Source organism: Plecotus auritus, assembly GCF_963455305.1.
Source record: "Plecotus auritus genome assembly, chromosome: 4".
NCBI lineage: Eukaryota > Metazoa > Chordata > Mammalia > Chiroptera > Vespertilionidae > Plecotus > Plecotus auritus.
In genome coordinates, this window is record NC_137775.1 from 17037432 (window position 1) to 17057399 (window position 19968).

Genomic DNA, 19968 nt, shown 5'->3' on the forward strand with positions numbered 1-19968 from the left:
TACACAGGAGAAATATTGTTTTCTGTTTACATTGTGTGGAAGAAAATAAGTGCCCTGGGGTTTAAGAGAAGCAAAGCAATACCAACTATGATCATTAATCTAATTGAACACAAGTTTCTTATTCATTTCCTTTAGCTTCTTTGTTTATGGTTTAAATCTGATAAAAATCAAAACCTTTTTCAATATAAGATATTGAAACAAAATTATACTTTCCAGAAATCCGTTTTAGTCAAAAAAGAAAGGTTAAAGCAAGTTATAAAGAGACAGACGGTACATTCATTATAAGTATATGCAGCCTATGACTCAATAAATGTCAGCTCAAAAGCTATACGAGACACTTGTCATATCCAAGGGCTACATATGCCAGTAATTAGTTAGTGAGTATGTTTACACTCTAGGTTCTATGTTGATGTGCCTTATGTTTTGGAAAGCAGTCAGGTACTGTAAGGCCCAGGTTCTGAGTTCAAATCATGCTGGCAGGAAGTTACAGGCAGGAATATGGCTAGCATAGGAAGGTTTCACATAGTTACTACAGTTTCATGTAGAATTTGAAGTGTGAGGTTAGAATGGAGAGACGAAGGTTTAGAGCAAGATAGGTCAACCAGTATTGTGTTTAGAAATATACACAGGTGGATGCAGGCTTCCTACACTTAGGCAGAGGTCAGGATAGGCAGTGGGAAGAAGCGCTGTGGACAAAGTGACAAAGTGGAGTAGCCAGATCATAGGGTCTGGCCACTATTACCATGAAAGCATGTCAAGACTGTCCTTTGCTAGAGAGGGAAGTGTCTTAAAGTGATATGAAAAGGTTCCCAGCCATGTGCTCATCCCCAGCTAAAGGTAGGATTCTTTGGATGAAAATGGTTCATTATTACAAATGATCAGAAATCTCTTTATGTCCATATCTCACAGAGCTTTACCACTAAGACCAAATTCATCCTCATTCAATGAAACAATTCCCATTATACTTCTCTGGTACTCAATTACCTGGAAAGGGATGGTCATTATCTCCTCTGCATTACAGAATGAGAAAGCTATATGGAGAATGATGCCCGTGGTCATGAGCTCAAGTCTTCTCTTTCACAGAGTTTTACTTTTCCCACCAGCCCTACTATCTTGGTTTCCACTGGTAAGCAGAGCAGAGAAATTGCATAATTACCTGGATAATTTAGACCTGAAAATAAAAGTGATTGCAATGCATTACATGAGCTCTTCCAAAATTTTCCTGAACATGAAATATTTTTACTCTTCCCTTTTATTCTCAGTAATCTCACACAGGCACATACATCTCTCTTTATGGAGAATGATTAACATGGACTCAACTAGGGAGAAATCAAATTATACAGTTAATAAAAACTAAAGCTTCATTCCATGCTAAGTGGCAATGTAGCACCAGGGAAAATGAATAACTGCATTTTAGAGTGGAAGGAGTCGAACGTCAGGTTTGAATTTAGTTAGCCTTGGGATCTACAATAACTTTCAGTTCTTTTGTGACTGAATTTTTAAAAGTAAAGCCAGGTGCTACAGAGCCATATTCTGGACAACAACTGGCCAAATATACAATGGTGGTCCCATAATATTATCATGGAGATGAAAGCTGCCTATCACCTAGTGACATCATATCTGTTGTAATGTCATGGCAAACTATAGTACTTAAGTGTTTACGCTGATGCTGCTGTGACCAAACCCCTTGCACTACTAGTCATATAAAAGTACTAGAGGCCTGGTGCACAAAATTTGTGCACTCAGGGCGGGGGGGTGGGATCCCTCAGCCCTGATTGCGAGAGGGCACAGGCCAGGCCGAGGGACCCCACCAGTGCACGATCAGGGCCAGGGAGGGACAAGAGAGGTTGGCCAGCTGCGGAGGAACCACAGGAGGGCTCCAGGGCATGTCCAGCCTGTCCTGATCAGCTGAACCCCAGCAGCAAGATAATCTACCAGTCGGAGCATCTGCCCCCTGGTGGTCAGTGCACATCATAGTGACTGGTCGACCAGTTGAATGTCTGCCCCCTGGTGGTCAGTGCATATCATAGCGAGAGGTTGAGCGGCCATAGCATATCATTAGCATATTACACTTTGATTGTTTGAACGGATGACTGAACAAGTGGACACTGCACATATTAGGCTTTTATTATATAGGACTAGAGGCCCGGTGCACAAAATTGGTGCACAGAGAGGGGTGTCCCTCAGCCCAGCCTGCACCCTCTCCAATCCAGGACTGCTGGCTCCCAACTGCTCGCCTGCCTGCCTTCCTGATTGCCCCTAACCGCTTCTGCCTGCCAGACTGATCACCCCCTAACCACTCCCCTACCAGCCTGATTGATGCCTAATGCTCCCCTGCCAGCCTGTTTGCCCCTAACTGCCCTCCCCTGCAGGCCTGGTCACCCCTAACTGTCCTCCCCTGCAGGCCTGGTCCCCCCACCAACTGCCCTTCCCTGCAGGCCCAGTCACCCCCAACTTCCCTCCTCTGCTGGCCTGGTCACCCCTAACTGCCCACCCCTGCAAGCTTGATCACCCCCAACTGTCCTCCCTTGAAGGTCTGGTCCTTCCCAACTGCCCTCCCCTGCTGGCCTGATTGCCCACAACTGCCCTCCCTTGCAGGCCTGGTCCCTCCCAAATGCCCTCCCTTGCTGGCCATCTTGTGGTGGCCATCTTGTGTCCACATGGGGGCAGCCATCTTTGACCACATGGGGGCAGCCATCTTGTGTGTTGGAGTGATGGTCAATCTGCATATTACTCTTTTATTAGATAGGATAGAGGCCTGGTGCATGGGTGGGGGCCAGCTGGTTTGCCCTGAAGGGTGTCCCAGATCAGGGTGGGGGTTCCCTTGGGGCATGGGGTGGCCTGGGCGAGGGGCCTGTGGTGGTTTGCAAGCCAGCCACGCCCCCTGGCAACCCAAGCAGAGGCCCTGGTATCTGGGGTTTATTTATCTTCTACAATTGAAACTCTGTAGCCTGGAGCAGAGCCAAGCCTTCTGCTCACTCAGTGGCTGCAGCCATTTCTGTTGGGATTTATTTATCTTCTATAATTGAAACTTTGTAGCCTGGAGTGGGGGCCTAGGCCAGCCAGGGCTGCAGAAGCTTGGCTTCTTCCATCGCCGGGGGCAACCCTAGCCTCCTGCTCTCTCCAGCTCTGTGGCTGCCGCCATTTTTGTTGGGATTTATGTATCTTCTATCATTGAAACTTTGTAGCATTGAGTGGAGGCCTAGGCTGGCAAGGGCAGGCGGAAAGCTTGGCTTCCTCCGTTGCTGGGGAAACCCAAGCCTCCCTCTTGCTCTCTCTGGCCGTAGCCATCTTGGTTGGGTTTATTTGCTTATTTGCTCCTGATTGACTGGAGGGCATGGCTTGTGGGCGTGGCTTGTGGGTGTAACAGAGTGATGGTTAATTTGCATATTACTCTTTTATTAGATAGGATGGCACATACAATTAAGTACAGTGCTTTATGCTCAATAATGATAATAAAGGACTATGTTACTGATTTATGTATTAACTTTTATTCCTATTTTAGAGTGTACTTTTTCTACTTACAAAAAAGTTTGCTGTTAAACAGTATGTGTGTTATGGGGGCAGCATCCTCATAGTACATCTCATGTTTACTCCATCTCTTGATTGCATCATTTTCTCTCATACTCAATTTAATCTCTTGTTGTTTTGTACAGTAACGTGCTACAGAGGCTTGTAGCCTAGGAGGAATAGGCTATACCAGACAACCTAGGTGTGGAGTAGGCTACACCTTCAGGGTTTGTTCAAGTACACTCTATGTTGTTCGCACAAGGACAAAATTGCCTAAGAATACATTTCTCAGTGTATTCTCATCATTGAAAGATGCATAATGGGTACAAAGTTACTAAAAATCATGTAGCCATACTCTATAACAGTAAGTAACTTTTAATATTCTAACTAGATTAAATTCTTAAATTGCTTGATTTTTTTTTTTTTTTGCATCTTTTCAGATTCGATGTGTAAAGTCAGGTTCTTCCCTTGGCTCCAGCTATGAATAAACAGTGATTGGTGAAAATTTATTAAAATTGCTCCTTTCCCAGGAGAGTTAAAATGATTTCAATACTTCAAAAGCGATTCTCTAAGTGTCCTGATGCTGAGAATTTATGTATAATCATTGTCAAATACAGCATAGTATGTAATAGATAAAATGAGTAGTCAGTGGAGGCAGGCTATAACGTAAACTAGCCATTTTGAGGGAAGAGACTGTACAAGTTTTGAGTGCAGTCTTCACTCTTAAATGACCATCCAACCTTTATATCCGCCTAGCTATAGGTATTCATTATTAAGAATACCACCCATTCCTTTTGAGAGCACTTCTAATCCCTTGGTCTGCCTTACCTTCCAGATAAATTCATCAGCTTGAATCTTTGCCTGCCTTTCTGGGGCTAACTGTAAATAATGAGTCTGATCCCTCTGGATTTGGGTACTTCTTTAAATATTTAAAGGCAATTATGAGGATCCTTCTGATTCCTTTCTTTTACAGACAATTCAACCAAAATTCTTTCACAGCTCCTCATTTGACATCGTTTTTAAACCCCATAACCACCCTGGACACAGGATGCAATTTTATCAGTGTCTGTTACACACCAAACCAAACAGTCTGACAGAAGTCTGTAAGGTCCCTTTGGTATATGAGAAGGTTATATGCTACACAGTTCCTATGTTCACTGCAGGAAAAGAGCTGTTTACTTTATTACTCCTTTACTGAAGTAGCTTCACAAAATCTACCTACAACTTAAAATCATACCACCATGTTTTTCTCTATGTGATTTCCAATCTTGTATTGGATGTGCTAACATGTACGGTATACATTCAAGTGGCTCCTTGGCTTATGGCTATGGATAACCACTCTGATGATGACTGTTTTTCTGTTTATTAATGTTTTCTTCTAGACAGTGACCTCCAGTCGCCTCTTGGCCTCGTGTGTAACAAAAGCTACAAATAGCTCTTTGGAAACAATCCAAATGAAATAGATACGTATACTTAAAGGTGTTGTATTTAGACTTAAAGGTTTATTTATATTTGTCTCCACAAATTCTAAGCAGTATTGATCTATGTAGTTGCCAGGATAAAAATAAGACAGGAGACAAATCTTACCACTTAAAAAAAATTCTCTCGTGAGAATAAAGTACAACTAAAATATCTTTAAAAGCTTCTTCATCCAAATTCATGGCAAATACAACACTATTGTAACTACAGGGTGCAATGAATTTTGTATTAGTGTTGGCAAACCACCTAAGAGGACATGTCAAGGTCTTTTATAACGTTGAGTAGGTTTCTGAACGGCACCTGGAAATTTTTGAAATAAATTGTATGAATTCTGTGTCCACCATCTTTTTATTTTAGTACATTGTCCTAAAGAAGACTAAATATGGTATTTTGCAATGATTGATTGGATGGCCAAGATAATTTCTGTAAAAGGCAACAAAGTCCAGTAGGAAAGCATGAGTCAGAAAAAAAATAAGTTTGAAGCCTAGCTTCATCCTTAGTAAAAATAACTTTTGCAGATATATATATCCATGCTTAGTCTCATTTTTTTCTATTAAATAAGCATAGTGATCCCTACTTCTAAATGTTGTTTAGCATTTACTAGGCAATGAATACACAAACTTCATTTCCTTTTTCTGTAATATAGATTGCCTCAAATTTATCAATAAGCTGCAAAACTGAACTTATTCAAAATTAAAGATTTATAAAGATTTTACAGAGAAATTTTCCATTAATTAGCATTTCACTTCATACCCAGTTGTGGCCATTCTCAATAACTAAAAAATGACTATGAAATCCATCAGTAACATTAACACTTGGCTCATCTCTGTCTTGCTACCATTTTTTGGTCATTTCTCCAAGGAATGTTCTCTCCCAGAGAATGAATGAAGAAAGAAAGGACATAAAACTTTATTAGCATCTCTTGTAACAAATTAAACCAATATACATTTTGAATTATGGGTTCAAATTAGATTGGGCTCCCAATTCAATTCTGTTGACAAGTTAAAAAATCCTTTGTGATAAGTACAGATGCTGTCTAAATCATAGTTTCTGAAATGACATCAGTACCAGAGGTGGGTTGCATATGTAGGTGAGTTAATGACTGGTAGTAAAGGTGTGGGACTATTTGGAAGGACATTGCAGTGTTCCTTCAATGTCTCCAAGCCTTCAGTATCATCTGAACCACTGTGCCTTCATGGCAATTAAAAACCCACATAAATGTGCTTTGAAAACAAATGACCTGGTGGGCTTTCGGTGAGTGCTAAAATGGCCGTAACATCTCTTGAAATAGCTAACCTGTTCTTTGCCTCCCTAACTCCCTAGAGTGAATGCAGATCACTTTTCAAAGCTCTAAGACAGGAAAGGAATGCTCACAAGATGGAAAACATACCTGCAGGGAGGGAACCCACGGGAAGGTGAGAAATCAGCAGGAAAAGCTGCCTGAAGGGGTTTCCATACATGGAAACCGATAAAGTCAGGGAGAAGTTGATCTTTCATCATAGTAACCAGCTGAGAAAATTCTGCCTTGAGCATCTGCTTGTGAGGGTGTGAAAGAGAGGAGAGCGGACTCATTTTGCCAAACTTAGATCCCACTCAGCAGATGGGTCCTAACATTAGGAGTAAAAAAAAAAAAAAAAGAAAAAAAGGACTTTTGAGCCTGGAGGTTCAATTAACTTGAATATAGCATGGAGGCTTCTTTATTGAATTCTTTTTTTTTTCTTTTCCTTTTATCAGCTCTCCCTCCCTTCCTTCCTGCTTTTCTTTTTTCTCTTTTAGACCATTACAAGGATCATCTTAAAACAACTTTTTTTTTTTTTTTTTTACATTCCGGATGCAGACTTTCTTCACCAGCCAAGAGTTAATATACATTTCTTGAGCAGGAAAGGTGACTATATTGGGGCTTAACATACTACTTTACCCATAAAAAGAAAGCAATTGACCAAGATAATATTGCTCTTGAAGTACTAGGTATAACATTGTAATGTTAAATAAGGAATGGGGTTAGTCAGAAAAAGCTTCTTAGAAGGAGTAGCCCAAAGTATTAATTCTAATGCAGAGAGATACACAGGATATTAACAGGAGGTGTTGGGGAGAATTTCATAAGAAAGCGACTTCAGCCACGATGTTCTGGGTGCAGACAGTGCAGACCAATTGTGCAATAATATAGAATATTTGTCTCGACTAAGAAGGCAGTCAGTATAAGATTTAGAAAAGTGAAATACTGGACTTTTGGGGGAACACAGACCAGAGAAACCCATTTCAGGCTAGAAACAATGAAAACATAGTGTCAATGAACTTTAAATACTTTCCATTAAATTTTTAGTGAACCTTTCTACCTAATGGGAAGAGACACATTTTGGTTTAAGAACTCTAGCTTTTCGAAATCTATATGCCATCGGACTTTTCTCATCTGATTTTAGAGCAATGGTTGTAATGTTCACCATGGTCACAGAAATATTTTCTTAAATCTTTTCTGGAATAACTAATGACAGAAACCAGGCACTGGAATCAATATTAGTGATGGTGTCATACTGAGTTTATGACCCATGATCAGCCAAATCTCGGTTACCCATAGTTGAACATTCTAGAAGAAAGGAGGGCACAAATGTATACTTTATGGTCCATCTACTTCTCATTAGTTCATTATAAAGTAGCATGGCTTGCATCTTTGGATTTTAGAGCTGGTAGATATGAACTTCTTTATGTTCGGGGCTACATTCCTACATAGGTAACATTTATCCAACCTGTTAAAGTGTATTTGTGATTTTGCTTATCTTTTTAAAACCATATTTTTTCAGCTCCTTCTTTCTGGTATCTTGAACAACATGATTCGCTTTCACTGATTCATATGATACCAGGATAAATTTAGCATTGGGGTTTTTATATGTCTAAGCAGGTTTGCATAGATCTATGAATGTGTTGATAGAAAAAAACAAACCAGCTGTATTTAGGGTTAGGATATTAAGTTCACCAGCAAGAAATAAGCCATGAATGATGATGCTTTTTACGAATTTTTCAGGGTTTCCTATGAATTAATATCCACATGTAGGTATTAGCAATGAGATATAACACGATGCTTTCTGATGACATTTTAAACTTTAGCCCAGTGTATATGGATTGTAAATAAATAAGAGTTTATTGGAAAAAAAGTGAATTTTGGTGTCAAATACAGCCTTCCTCACTATCCGAACTCCTGCCTCCCTAGCTGATTATAGAATATCATTCAATCTGAGAGTTTCCTAACTATTTATTCTCAGTCCTCATAACCAAATATAGGTTTTACTAATGTAAGTATTTCAACCTCCCAGAGTATTTTTGTTGTTAAAAGTTGCTTCTTTCAATGAAATGTGCTTGCTTGGCATTCCTCTAATGTCATCACCAGATGTATGTTTTAAGGTAAGGTGAATGCTGACTTGTTCCCATTCCTACTCTGAGAAGGTTGAAAGCAATGGTCCTCGTCCGAGCCTCCCTGGACCATTATAGAACTCAACAGAAGAGTCTGGGTGACGGAGGTCAAGCCTTCGGGTCTTACAGCATTTGTGTCGTCACCTCCATAATGACTGTTGTTTAATTCAGCATCTGCACTGGATTCCTCATGTTTCCTGCACTGTCCACTGCCGTGCTACAGGAGACTTGATTTTGTCTATTGTAATTACTCTTGGTTCATGGTTGACCATGCCAGTGTCCTTTCACTGATCAAACATCCTTCAGTAAGCTAGGGTGTTTGATTTAACATTTAGGTCTCTCCCAGTCTAACCCCAGCTTATCGTTCCAAAGCTATTTTATACTCCTCCTTCTTACAAACTCTCATCTCATAAAATAAAGGCTATTTACAGGGTCCATAAATCTACACTAATAAAAGAGAAAGATGCAAATTGACCGTACCTTTGTGACTCCCACCAGCCAATCAGGAGTGAGTATGCAAATTAACCCAACAAAGCTGACGGGTTAATTTGCATACACAGGTGCCCAGCTGACGGGGGCAGGCCACTTGCGTCACCACCAGGGTGACGACGCAGGCGTTTCACACCACCCCAGCCACTCAGGGCCTCTGGGCAGCGTGGGAGGGCGGAAAGGTGGCTCTGGGCCTGAGCAAAGGCTATGCCAGCAGCCAGGGTAAGGAAGGCCCATTCTGCACGAATCTTTGTGCATCGGCATCTAGTATTATATAAGTAGTCTTAGCTCTATAATTTGTATTATTTGGTCCATTCTACTTAAAATATTTCCCCTTCCCAGGCTGATGGCCTATCCAAGCCTGGCCCTTCTTTCTGGCCCCAGCTAGAGTTCCCTTCTTCTAGGGGCTGTGTCACCTGCATTCACAGGCATCATGCTCTCCAAGGACCTGTGTACAGATTGCCCATACCTCTCATTACGTAGTTGACCAACGCCTTCTCGTACAGTTACATTTTATCTTCGTATCTTATCCCCCAAAGAGACAATAAGCCTGTGATATTAGTGATAGCATTTTCTGTCTGTTCACATCATTACGACCTGGTAGAGTGTTTTGCATATGGCATATAAATAATTAATATTTGTTAGTAACTATGATGATGACTATAACCTAATTGCCATTTACATAGAAGTGCAGTTTCTAGCCTTTTAGATAGTAACTAAGCAGCCTAAAAATGGGACTGTATCAATTTTCAATAGTATTATTCCAAAAGAATAACTAAGTAGTACACTACTCCAGAAATCTAAGAAAATATTTCAGATTTTTAAAACTGGCAACTCAAAACTTCTCACTCTCACCCTCCACCTTCTAAACACTGCAATACAGCCTCCACTGCTTACTATTAGAACAGATATATGTATGTATGCTCTTCTTCAAATGCCATAACCTGTGAAAGTAAATTTTAGCTTTTTATTGAAATTCTGAGGTGTTATTAGTATCATTTTCTCATTTACTTGTCAATTTTTTTTTATCAAATGCTTATTATTTGTTGAGCAATTAGGCCTCTTGTGTTGACCTGAATACATATAGCCCCTTTCAGAAACCACATTTTAGTGCTAATAACAACTTTCATGTAATACATCAGACCCTGTTATTTTGAAAAATGACATGACCAAAAATGAGGTCCTTTAATCTGAACTTTTTGAAGGCTTACTGAAAGAGATGAATAAATATATTGACACAACAATTTTTTGTCACTATACTAATCTGAACAAATAATTATGAAAGTTTTCTTAAGATATGAAAGTTTTTGAATCTTACAATTCTGAGCCCATTTGGTGTGTTTTTCAATATAAATCCATCCAGAATATACAAGATTTGGTTTGTGGTTTTCTGCCTTGTTTTGTACTGTTGAGATTAGTTTTTTGTCTCAAAAGCCCTTACTATTTTGAAAACAAAATTATAACTATGTGGGAATTAAATAATATATTGGTTACGCATGGAGCAGATCATACTCAGGAATTTCTGTTGAATTTAATAGCGGACTTCCAGGAGACCTTTTTATTGTCTGTTTTACAACCAAGAATTTCTATTTTGTGGTTAAAATAAGATACACCTTGTTAACTGATAGTCATTGGTGCCCATTTAATACCAACAGGAAGCCCCAATTTGGGATGTGGTGAAGAAGGAAACTTTATGTAGTGCAAACAGCTCATGGTAATACAGAGTGGCTTCAATGGTCCAGCCAGGAAACACGATCTTCAGTGTTCCATGGAAAGTATGCTCTCCTACCTAGAGGAGAACTGTGTTATATAGACAGAAATCCCTGCTCCTGATCCCTGATTGGTCAGAATAGAACTGCCCCTATAGGTCAGAGCTGCACAGCTCTGATTGGATGGGGAAAGCCTCAGTCCTATTGGTTGCAATAGGACTACAGTAGCTACTTTATAAGGGCTGGTTCCAGTGACAGAAACACAGTGCAGGCAGGCAGTTTGGTGGCCCAGAGGAAGGCAGTCTAGTGGTGCAGAGGTGCAGAGATGCTCTGTGAAGTGTGGTTCACCTGAGGGACACCTGTGCAGAAATGGCTGCTAGGTTCTGTTTTATGTTTTTGTTTTTATTTGAGCCCGGTTAGCCACTAGAAGCCCTTCTTAGTCCTCAGGATTCACAACATGCACATACACACAGACTTTTGTTTAAACGTCTACAAGAAGTAAATGAGAATATAAGATTATATCATCTAGTTAATGATTGTGGGTTGAAGATATGCATTTACATTTTATTATGAATTTTTTGACTTGTTGAGTAGTAAATTGTATTTGATGCATTCCTTTTCCCCATTTTCTTCCTAGAAGACATTGGTCCATGCGCTATTGATAGCTCATGTTTGTATATGTGATTATAAGCTCTCTAAGTACAAAATCTATGCCTTTTATTGCATTTATAGCCAAACATGTACATGCTGAACTTTGTCTAGTGGTTTGTGGACTTATTTTCTCCACCCTGTAAGAGTTTGCTAATTATATTTCTTAAGAAATGTTATGGCTAATTTTATAGTTCAAGTAGACAAGATTGAAAAGACCCTGAGAAAGTTTGCTAAAATAGTAGGAATGGACAGGAAAAAAAAGTAGTATTATGTTTTATTAAGTAAAGGTCTTACGAATGTTAGTATTAGTGACAATGTTATATTAACTTTGGCTAAATTGAAGTACAACTTTAATATTTAAAATGGGCAAAAGGTGAATATTCTGAGAGGAAAATAGATTTAAAATAAGATGATCTTTAAAAAAAGTAAATAAAAGAAGATGATCTTCACTTGACAAAAGAGTTAAAATTACAGCCTTTGTAATATTTACAAGTTGTAAGAGGTAAGGACTTTTCAGGTTTACAATTAATGTAAGCCGCTGATAATTTTACTAATTATTTGTAGTGTAGTCAGGTTAACTGTCATAAGTAGAATTCATAGGTACATCATTTTCAGGGAGAACTAATAGTTTTACTTTAGATGATATTTCTACCTATAAAATACAGTAAGGATAGGGGGGAAACCCACATTTCCAAATGGGAAACTCAGAACAAGTCAGTCCAAATAAGCTAACTAACATTTATGAAGTAATTCTCATCCTTATAAATGGCCTTCTTGCAGGAAACAGACCTTATCCTGACTTTTAATATTTCAATGCACCGATCTTGGTGGATGGAGAATGGACCAGGATGTACGGTGACATCAGTGACACCTGCCCCAGACTGGGCCCCAGAAGACCATCGCTACATCACGGTCTCAGGGTGTTTTCTGGAGTACCAGTACATAGAAGTGGCTCACAGTTCCCTGCAGATTGTCCTCGCAGTAAGTGTTGACAGACAACCACTCTTTTTAGTGCTTCCGGAATTGTTTTATTTCTGTGCGATCTCGGTGCACGACAAATGGACTATGCAGGTAACACATGGCTATTTGCTTTTTCCTAATTAATGCCACCTTTAATAGGGATTTTGAGGTTAAGCCTTGCCCTGGACTGAGTATACTGATTCTTTTCAGCAGTAAATAGATGTGGCATCTTCAGCATTTTACATAAGAAATCCAGCCAGTTTAGGTTTGATTATTTAGCTTCTGGTAGACTATAGCAAAGATTCTGAAGGGAAGATCAGAGAGTTTTCACTATGAACATGCTGCAATACCCACATTTATAAGATTTCAGAAGGTGTTCTTCCTCTCAGCCTGGGCTTCTTTCTGTGTGTACTGTTAGTCCCGAAACGCCTTCTCCATTTGCCCTGTCTTCTTGCTAGATTTCCCCCAAGTACCATGCATCACCTTTTATCCCTCCCCTACTTTCAAAACAATTCAGCTTTTTTTTAAATTGAATTCCAGTTCTCAGACAATCATGCCCCCCCTTTTTTATAGTATTATACTTGTAAAGAACTCTCCTAAGTCCTTTCTATTGTGTATTTGTAGAACATATTTGAATAACACATACCTATGATACATAAAACATATTATTTTATATTGTATCATTATGACAAGGAGATAAATAAGATAAATAACATACACTTTTCTTAGGAAAAACTTTTACTAAGGCTAAATGAATAATTCGTGGAGTTTATAAGGTTAAGTCAACTGTATTATACATGTCTCCATTTATTTATTACATATCTATAGGTGCTGATCCACATATATTTTTTCAGATGCCATGTAGATCTGCAATTAATGTGCATAGTCTTAAAATTGTTAATAACAAATAATACAAGTAGGGTATGCTTTTTTACCTTTTTTTCAGTTAATTACTTTGGGAATGATAATTATCTCACAATTCTTAATTAACAAGACAGAGTTCTGGGTAGAATGGTATCAATTAGTTTACATAAAATTCTTCTGGAATTTAAAAAGCTATGTGAACATGTGTGTATTCAATTATATAACTAACATATATAAGTGTGTATATATATACATAGATAGATATATGTACATATATATAATCCAGTTATATAACTAATATATTCACTTAATAGGTTTTTAAATGAGGCATATACATATATAAACAATACACATATATTTTCATTTGTATATGTGTTATTATATATTTATTTTAATAGGCTAAGTATGCTGTGCTAGTAAGCACTTTCCAAATCTCTTAGGACTAAAAACCACAAAAGTTTATTCTTCTGAGTCAGCAGGAGGTTCTACCATTACTGTCACTAAGGAAAGGAGGCGGTGGAGCAGCCGCCATGAGTCATCATGGGTTGCCGTGCCAGAAAGCAAGCTAGATTTGGAGCCAAAAAATGCTCCTCTGTGGGAGGAGAAGCTCATTGTTCACAGTTCATTGTCCAGAACTCATCCCACAGCCCCACCCAGTCACAAAATGGCCAGAAAGAAGGGAGAACTAGAAATACTTAGAAACCAGCATAAATCATTTCCACATTTTGAATTATGTTCTTAGCTAATGTGTTGAGTGAATTCCCTGGAAAAGTCCAACCTGAGACACTTCTTAATAAACAAACCTTTCTGGAATCTGTTTGAACTCTAACACTGTTCATTTTGATCATCTTGAAATAAAGATTAGTTAGATTGGATGGGATGGAAGTAGTCATTTCATTACTTGAAATCCATTCAGATGAAGCATTCATTTTCACAAGGGATAAGTAAAATGTTTCTGGTTTCAGGAGACAGATGAAACACCTTCATAAACGTGTTGGAGAGAGGTTGTACATAAAATATTCCTTCAGCTGGAACTTCCTTTTGTTCTGTACCCAAGCATTTTGGAAAGCTTCCATTTATGTGTCAAGGATGCTATAAAGACAGAGTTTATATGCATGGATAGTTATATTTTAGAGAGTTAGTTGAAATAATGTATGTATAGCTCACATATTTATTAAACCCCACGTAAAATTTTGGCAGACGTGTAATTTTCTAAAAAATACATTTGGACATGGGAGCATATGTTGAGGTTGACATACTGCCCAAAGAAAAAGTATTTTTACCATAAGTAAAAACCATCTGTACAGGCAAAGTGGCTACAGTACAAAGACGATGGATGGAGTGTCCCTAAGAGCAGATATAACTGATATTTCAAGCTACTGGCTCTGAATTCTGTCTACATTACCCCCAACAGAGTGGAGAAATCATTTGAACAAGCTATCACAGGATGTGTCATTTTTACCACTCTCCTTTCCACCTCTTCTTCTGTCTAGGGGGCGTCTTCTTTTGCAATGCCAACTGAGGATCACCTGAGAGTAATTTAGTAACAGTGTACCCAAGCCAATTGCTTGGAGACATTTCAACAACATTTCTGTCTTTGGACTTGCTTTTGTCAAGTCAGCCTTGGGCTGAAAGTATCTGTTGTGCAGAAAATTTAGCAGATCTTCATTAGTTTTAGAATGCAAATCAAAATGGGGTTTATCTTGAACAATTTGCTTGGCCTAGTTAATGGATTCCAAATACATTTTCCCATTCTGATCACTCTGCTGTCAAGATTAAGAAATGAAATGATTTGTGTTACCCAAATCATCCCCCTGACAACCTACTGTTCCGTTCAGGCCAGTCCAGTGAACACTGCCTGAGTGCTTGGCCTCTGCTGATATCCAGAAAAACAAATGACAGGATCCCTGACTTTGAGGATGTCACAGTCAAAAATGGGGTGAGGTTCCGAAGGATTCAAACCAGGTGCATTTTTCAAGGATGTGATAGACAGAAAATACAGTTTGTGCATTTTTGTGGCATAATCTTGGCTTCTGAGTTCCAGCCGGCTTTTTGTAAAGTCAGCTAAACTCTCACTCTTCTCCTTGTTTTCACCAGCCTTTGAACCTGCTGTCTCTTCCAGGATATCTGGCTTAGATCTGCCTTCATAGAATGCTGCTCCTCCAGCGATTGCTCTTGATTAACTCCAAATCTCTCCAGTGCCTTTTCTCCACCTTCACTAAGCCTTTCTTTCACAGACTCCTGACCCCTGGCATGCCTGTCACCCCATGGTTCAGTTTTCTGCCAATCAACTCCTAGCTGATTTTGAAATTAGCATTCACAAAGCCCACAATTTGCATTGCCCATACATAAGAGATTTCTTGTCTAGAGCCAAAGGAAGAGGAGTTATCCGCATAATTGGGAAGAGGGGTTATTAATCACACAGCTTCCAGCGGAGCAGAAAGGACTGCCAGACACCTTAATGACAAGCCAGGTGTGAGACTGGGAGCTCTCTCCTCCTCCAGCAGCATTGTCTTCTAGTTAGTATCAGACATCACATTCAAAAGGGGTGCAGGTGTGCACAGTTTCAATAAAACCAAAAATAAAAACAACCCACACTTATAAAATAGATCAAATAAATACGTATGGAGAGAGCCAGGGAGGAAATCAACTAGAAGGATGGTAGTGTGCACCCTACAAAAATTAAGCCGATTTCGTCAAATGTGTGACTGCAACTGCATGGTTTACAAAACGTGTTCCTAGGAATTGAATTGCTGAACGTGTAACAGTCCTGTGAGGGCAGCAGAACAACAAATGACAGGATCCCTTGTGAAAAGCCTTTCCCAAGATTTCTTAGCTAGTAAATAGGGAGGATGGACATGCTGACTTAGGTTTTTCTCTGCCACCAATAATAGGAAATGTTTCAACCTGTATGCCAGCACCAGCTGATGTGTAATGGATCCCTGAAGCCGCCCAAATTCTAGCTCTTTAGTAGCAAAGCATGACATGATTGATTAGCTATGTCTGCTATGAGTGAGGGGAATGGAGGTGTTTGTGCCTTATATTTGGTATGCACACATTACACTTCACTTCCTATAACCAACACAATGAAAAGGGAGGGTGTTTTAAATGTAGTAAATGAAGCTTTCACAAAAAACATTTATTACAATAACTAAAGTTACTTTATATTTTAAAATATATGTTAAGATTTCCAAATAATTTATTGGAAAACAAAAACAAATGCTCACTCCCTCTTTTCTCTAGCTACCTTCTCAGGACCAATACCTCTACATTTAATATAAACTTCTCCAACCAAAATTTCTGGAGGTGTTTCCCTTTACTTCCTTGATTTCTTTAACTTCTGACACACTTCTACGTTCTTATTGTTTAAGCATATTGATTATTTTTTAAAATATATTTTATTGATTTTTACAGACAGGAAGGGAGAGGGATGGAAGTTAGAAACATCAATGAGAGAGAAACATCAATCAGCTGCCTCCTGCATGCCCCCTACTGGGGATGGAGCCCACAACCCAGGCATGTGCCCTTGGCCAGAATCAAACCTGGGACCCTTCAGTCCGCAGGTCCACACTCTATCCATTGAGCCAAACAAGCTAGGGCTAATCAGAATGATTATTAATAGTTTTAGGAGATGAGCAGAGGATATTGATAAAAATGTAAATAAGATCACTCTTTCCCACAGATAATAAACTTGGCTTAGAAACCATATACAAATTAGCAGGGAAGTCAGAGAAGACTTTAGAATAGGTTCCAATACCTGGTGCTGTCCACAAGTTCACTGTCAAGTTCATCCTTCAGTGATATCTATTCCCTATTCAGAAAAATGTGTACCTTGTAGTGTTTATAAAGTTGTGGAAATCCTTGTTCAACAGATTGTGGTAAAAAAAATTTAAAGATAAAATATGTTATCTTCAAATGGATGGAGTCACTGATGTTTCCAATTATTTTCAGTTACTGATAAATATTTGCCTTTCGGCATGCTGAGACTTGCTAAGAATACCATTGGTAAAGAAATTTTCAAAACTTGGAATGCCTTTATTCAAGTGGATTTGGGGTTGTAGTTGGAAATGGTACATGAGTATTTCTTTGGATGTAGCTGATGTGTGTGGTATGGATGAGAGGGAATGGCCTTCTTGCTCACATTTCACTTGACTCCTTCAATCTGGAAATGCTTATTCACAAAGACTGGATTATCAAATATTTGGGTCCCAATTTTCATGTAGCTTAGGATATTACTATTAGAGCAGTAAATAGTAAATTGATGTTGTGAATTTGCATTGTTTTAAAGGGTTAAGTGAGGAAATGGCATGAGCTGATACCCAGCTATTTTGCTGCATTCTGAAGTGATATGGTTGTCATGTGGATATTTGAATCAAAAAACTAAGACAGATTTCTTAAAAAAACAAAATAAGTTTGATTTGGTTGATTTACAGTGAAAAATAATTTAAAGTTAAAGAAAAAATAATTTATAAGTTATTGGTTTTGCCATTTTTATAAACAAAATTAGCCCTATCTGCAGCTGTACAATTTGATAAAAATACACTCTAAGTACATGGTTTTCTAAAAATTTATCAATATATTATGTCAATAAATATATTGAAATTAAATAATATTTTAATATTCCCAGCACATTTTATATAAATCAGATTAATCAAGGTGCCTTTAAGAGAAAGAGTTAAGAACATAATTATTGGTTGTTGATTATGTCCTGGTAGTGATTTTAGTATATTTCCAAGAAATTGCTATTGCAAATTGGGCAATTTTCAGTTCTTTGCTTTTTGTTAAAATTGAAAAAAAAAAACTAATAGATCTATCAGTTGGTATATTCTTTGAAATATTGTTTAGATAATTATGTAAATTGTGGCACACAAATTAGAATTTGCAGGAGGTATGTGACAGCATTATAAAAAAAGTGTCTAATAGTTCTCCATAACAACATTTTCCTGTGCTTAAGCCTAAAAACAAACAAACAAAAAAGAATAGAATTCATGCTGAACTCTCTGACTCAGTCTAGTACTAACAAGTAATGCATTTCAAAAACATATTATTTTTATACCTAATGATTTTGATCAACATTTGTGAAAGACTGTTTTGATCAATTGTGTGAAATCATAATTGTGACAACCCAAATAATAACATATTTTTATTTTCTCACCAAAAAAAGATAAATATGTGAGGTGATGGATGTGTTGGTTAACTATTAATTTTGCAATCTATCTTTATAGCGGATTGCCGTGAGGTACACTTTAAATACAATTTTATTTTTCAATTATACCACAATAAAGCTGAAAAATATTTTAAATGTCAAAAAAAGAATATATTTTTAACAGATATTTTATGGACTAGGAAAGAAAACACATACTTAAGTTTATACATCTTTACTTTAACACACACACACACACACATATATTTATATATAGTTGTGACAAACAAGTATGATAGAATGATTGGTATAAAACTTTCAAACAAATAAATATTACATTAGGAAAAACTTCTGTGGAAGTAGTGGAGTGGAAATACAAGTTCAAAAAGAAAAGGAACTCTATAAAATTATGATTATGAAAGAATACATACCTGTGTTTTTAAATGAAATAAGGTGAATTTTAAATCAGAGTGACATTCAAATTTCATTAGATATATTTAAAAGATTAACTAATATCTCTTGAAAAGTGTCCTATATAATAAAAGCCTAATATGCTTAGTGTCCAGTTGTCCGTTCAACCAATCAAAGCATAATATGCTAATGATATGCTAAGGCCACTTAACCATTCACTATGATGTGCACTGACCACCAGGGGGCAGACAGTTGACCGGTCAACCAGTCGCTATGACATGCACTGACCACCAAGGGGAAGACACTCAAACTGATAGGTTAGCTTGCTGATGGGGTCTGACTGATCAGGACTGAATGTGACGGGCCAGACACACCCTGGAGCCCTCCCGTGGTCCCTCCCCGGGTGTCCAACCTCCTGCATTCCTCCCCAGCCTCAATCATGCACTGGTGGGGTCCCTCGGCCTGGCCTGTGCCCTCCCACAACCTGAAATCCCTCGGGGGATGTTGGAGAGCTGGTTTCAGCCCGATCCCACATGAATTCATGCACTGGGCCTCTAGTTAATATTTATAATATGCCAAAATAAATGGCCATTTTGCACTTAAACTAAGGATGAAAAAATTTCAAACATCTATGTCAAATATACACAGTTTACAAGTAAATTTTAAAAATTATTTCAGAACATATGGGACTAGAGATGCTTAAAGACCACTACTCTAGCCCTTAGTGCTGGCTAAGAATAGAAAGTAATTGCTTTTTTAAAGAATTACCATAAACATGACCTGCTTCTGGAAATTTTGTCTCCTTAGACCTGAGGTAGGTGCAATTTTCAAATTTTTCACCAGAAATATTAGTGTCTTCCCTTTTTTTAAACTACTAATCTCTCCGTTGTCCTGAATTGCTCAGGAAGATGATGCTATAATACTAAAAATGGTACCACAGCTCTGGTTGCTCCATCAGCTCCTTTCTGGGCCTGAGAGTCATTTCCCTTACAGTTCTGCAGGGTCCAGCCAATCGCATAACTAGCCTGCCATCAAACACTGAGTCTGTGTTTCTCTCCTGTGTCTACTACCTATCCACACTAAAGAGTGAGGTGGTTTCGAGCTGAAACTGAAAAACTTGAGTCTTCTCATGCCTAGTTCCGTGGCCAGACTGTACAATTTTCTTCCTAGGACAAAACTACTTTTCTGCCTGTGATGAAAATGGGCAGAAGGACAAGCACTCGGCTTCTTCCCTAGCTCCTGTGATGGTTCAATAGCTTCACTCCTTAGTTTCAAATATTGCACACACTGCACCTACTCTAGTTTTCCTGGGTGCTGAGGTACACTGACATAATTGTCAAAAGGTCA

At 38.4% G+C, this 19968-nt stretch overlaps 1 protein-coding gene across 3 annotated transcripts in view; it reads left to right on the forward strand.

The window, feature by feature from the left end:
- The window catches only part of NKAIN2 (sodium/potassium transporting ATPase interacting 2), a gene marked incomplete at its 3' end in the record, with an annotated part of 821309 nt that overhangs the window by 663783 nt on the left and 137558 nt on the right, over positions 1-19968 (forward strand). For all 3 annotated transcript variants that reach the window (XM_080663586.1, XM_080663588.1, XM_080663587.1), the window contains one exon: positions 12024-12224. In XM_080663586.1, coding sequence (XP_080519712.1) covers positions 12024-12224 — 201 coding nt within the window. The remainder of the gene's footprint in view (positions 1-12023; positions 12225-19968) is intronic.